Source organism: Hylobates moloch, unplaced genomic scaffold, assembly GCF_009828535.3.
Source record: "Hylobates moloch isolate HMO894 unplaced genomic scaffold, HMol_V3 SCAFFOLD_410, whole genome shotgun sequence".
In the NCBI taxonomy this organism is placed as follows: domain Eukaryota; kingdom Metazoa; phylum Chordata; class Mammalia; order Primates; family Hylobatidae; genus Hylobates; species Hylobates moloch.
Window position 1 is genome coordinate 2,529 of NW_026652685.1, and position 2,627 is coordinate 5,155.

Consider the following 2,627-nt stretch of genomic DNA (forward strand, 5'->3'; position numbering starts at 1 on the left):
AAGCTGTAACACACAGTATGTGACTGAAATTGTGCATAGGGTCTTTAAAGAGGTGACTAAGTGAAAATAAAAAAATTAGGGTGGATTCTTCTCAAATCGGACTGATGTCCTCCTAGGAAGAAAAAATTTGCACACACAGAAATGAGGCACCAGAGGTGAGTGTGCAGAGAAAAGACCAGGTGAGGATACAGCAAGGAGGTAGCAACCTGCAAGCCAAGGAGAGAGTCCTCAGGTGAAACCAAACCCACTACCACTTTTATCTTGGGTTTTCCAGCTTCAGAACTGTGAGAAAATATGTTTCTGCCATTTCGGTCACTAATTCTTTCCTATCTTCTTGTGGGAGTTCTAGCAAAAACAAGAGGGACCCCAAAGACGTTGGTTGAGGGAGGAGGAGGAGATGGAGCAGGGTGCAGGAGGCGGGGCAGGGAGGGTCTGGAAGGTCGGGCTCTGAGGTGCCTCTCCTCGGTGGAATCTTGACTTCACTCCCTATTGTCTGGAGGACTTGGGAAAAACACTTAACCTCCTAATATTCACTCACTAATAAAGATGGGCTTGAAGCATAAGGCTCCCCATCATCCTATTCTATATTACAAAAGTCTTCTTGAGGTTAACACTTGTAAAACTCTTGCTAATGCATCTGGCATGTATTACGGACTCATAAGCAGCCCTTCTGAGTGATCTAGTGATGTGCAGAAAATGGCATTCATGCTGTGTGCACCAGGGGGCACTGTGAGGTTTAGTCTGAGTCCCCTAATGAGTCCAAGCCCTTGGTAATGCTCAAGTGTAAAGGGGCCTGACTGTTGCTTCCTTTGAGGCCCCTTCTAGTGGGTAAATCTGAAAACGCACTTGGCCCTTCTTCTGACCTTTAGAAATTACTCAGAGAAGGCCATCAGGCTCAGGGCTCAGACAAGAACCAGGACAAATGTTTCAGGGAATGGAGAACAGATTTGCATCCACTGCTCACCAGAGCCACCTAACAACCACACAAGAATAAAGGAAGTAGATTTGCATGAAGAGACTTCCCTTCCTATGATAAGAGAGGCCTGGAGGTTCCTCCTTAGCTGTGGGCTCAGAGGCAGAGTTCTGGGGTGTCTCCACCATGGCCCGGACCCCTCTCTGGCTCACTCTCCTCACTCTTTGCATAGGTGCTGCCTCCCAGGGCTCAACCCCTTATTATCATGCTAGCTGTGCCAGCCTGGCCCTGAGCTTCGGCTCATCACAGGGAGTAGTGTAGGGTGTGGGACTCTAGGCGTGAAACCCTTATCCTCACCTCTCCTGTCCTCTTTTGCAGGTTCTGTGGTTTCTTCTGAGCTGACTCAGGACCCTGCAGTGTCTGTGGCCTTGGGACAGACAGTCAGGATCACCTGCCAAGGAGACAGCCTCCGAAGCTATTATCCAGGCTGGTACCAGCAGAAGCCAGGACAGCCCCCTGTGCTTGTCATCTACGGTAACAACAACCGGCCCTCAGGGATCCCAGACCGATTCTCTGGCTCCAGCTCAGGAAACACAGCTTCCTTGACCATCACTGGGGTTCAGGCAGAAGATGAGGCTGACTATTACTGTAACTCCTGGGACAGCAGTGTTACCCGTCCCACAGTGACACAGACAGATGGGGAAGTGAGACAGAAACCCCTTCACTATCTGCGTCATCCTCTCTCTCCAGCCCCAGCAGGACTGTGAACAAAGCCATAAGCAGGGCTGGCCCAGTTCACCTGGATCTGAGACCTCCAGGCTGCCTTTCCCTCCATTCCTCCAGGTAGGCTCTGCAGAAGGTGGGTCAGGATGACGTGAGGCTTGAAGGACCAGGCTGTTCTGCTATTGTTTGCCTTGCCTCAAGATGACCCAAGTGGAAGGGACCGCAAGAAGGAGACGGACAGCTGTTGAGTGCTCATGATCCCTGGAGTTCCTCTTGTGTGGTGACTGGATCTAATACGATGCCTGTACTTTGTGGCCCAAATGCCCTGGATTATTGGTCTGAACTCCCCATGTTTAAGTGAGACCCTGAAACCCCAGCTCCATGCAACCTGATGCTCTGAACAAGAAAGTCTTTCCTAGGGAGCACTGTGGCATCCCTTGGCACCCCAGCTTCACACAGCAATTCCCCACCGAAAAATGCCTTTGAGTGCAAAGAACGGCTTCATGCAAAGATGTGCCTCCTTCAGAATGTAGTCATGGAGCAATGACTACCTGATGCCTTAATCCCAAAGCCATATTTTAATGAAGAATGACCTTGAAATGCCTTCTAGCTGAGCAGTCAGTTGTAACACATTCCCAGTCACGCCTCCCACACTTCCTTCCTGAGAGTATATCATGAAACCCTACCGCATGGAATCCTGCCTCTCAGAGTAGGATTCCAGGGATCTCCAACATTTTTTAAAAATGAACAAAAACAGTCTAGTTGGAAGAGTATCAAAGAGGAGGCAGTTGCACATGCAGAGAACTCTGAGGTCTGCAAATGTACATGAACTGATGAGCACTTGTGTATAAAGAAACACCTCTGAAAGAGAAAAGAACCAGGCAAAGACTCTTGAGGGAACACCTCACAGAGCTCACTCCCACACACACACACACACCCACGCACTCACAGACACTCACACACTACAGTCACAGAGGAAAGGCCTGAGTTA

At 49.6% G+C, this 2,627-nt stretch overlaps 1 gene segment (V, D, J or C); it reads left to right on the forward strand.

Moving 5' to 3' along the window:
* The first annotated feature begins 1,040 nt into the window (after positions 1–1,040).
* Positions 1,041–1,680, forward strand: LOC116464320 (immunoglobulin lambda variable 3-19-like). The segment is given in 2 exon segments: positions 1,041–1,145; positions 1,292–1,680. Coding segments are annotated over 2 exon segments (435 nt in total).
* Positions 1,681–2,627: the final 947 nt, after the last annotated feature.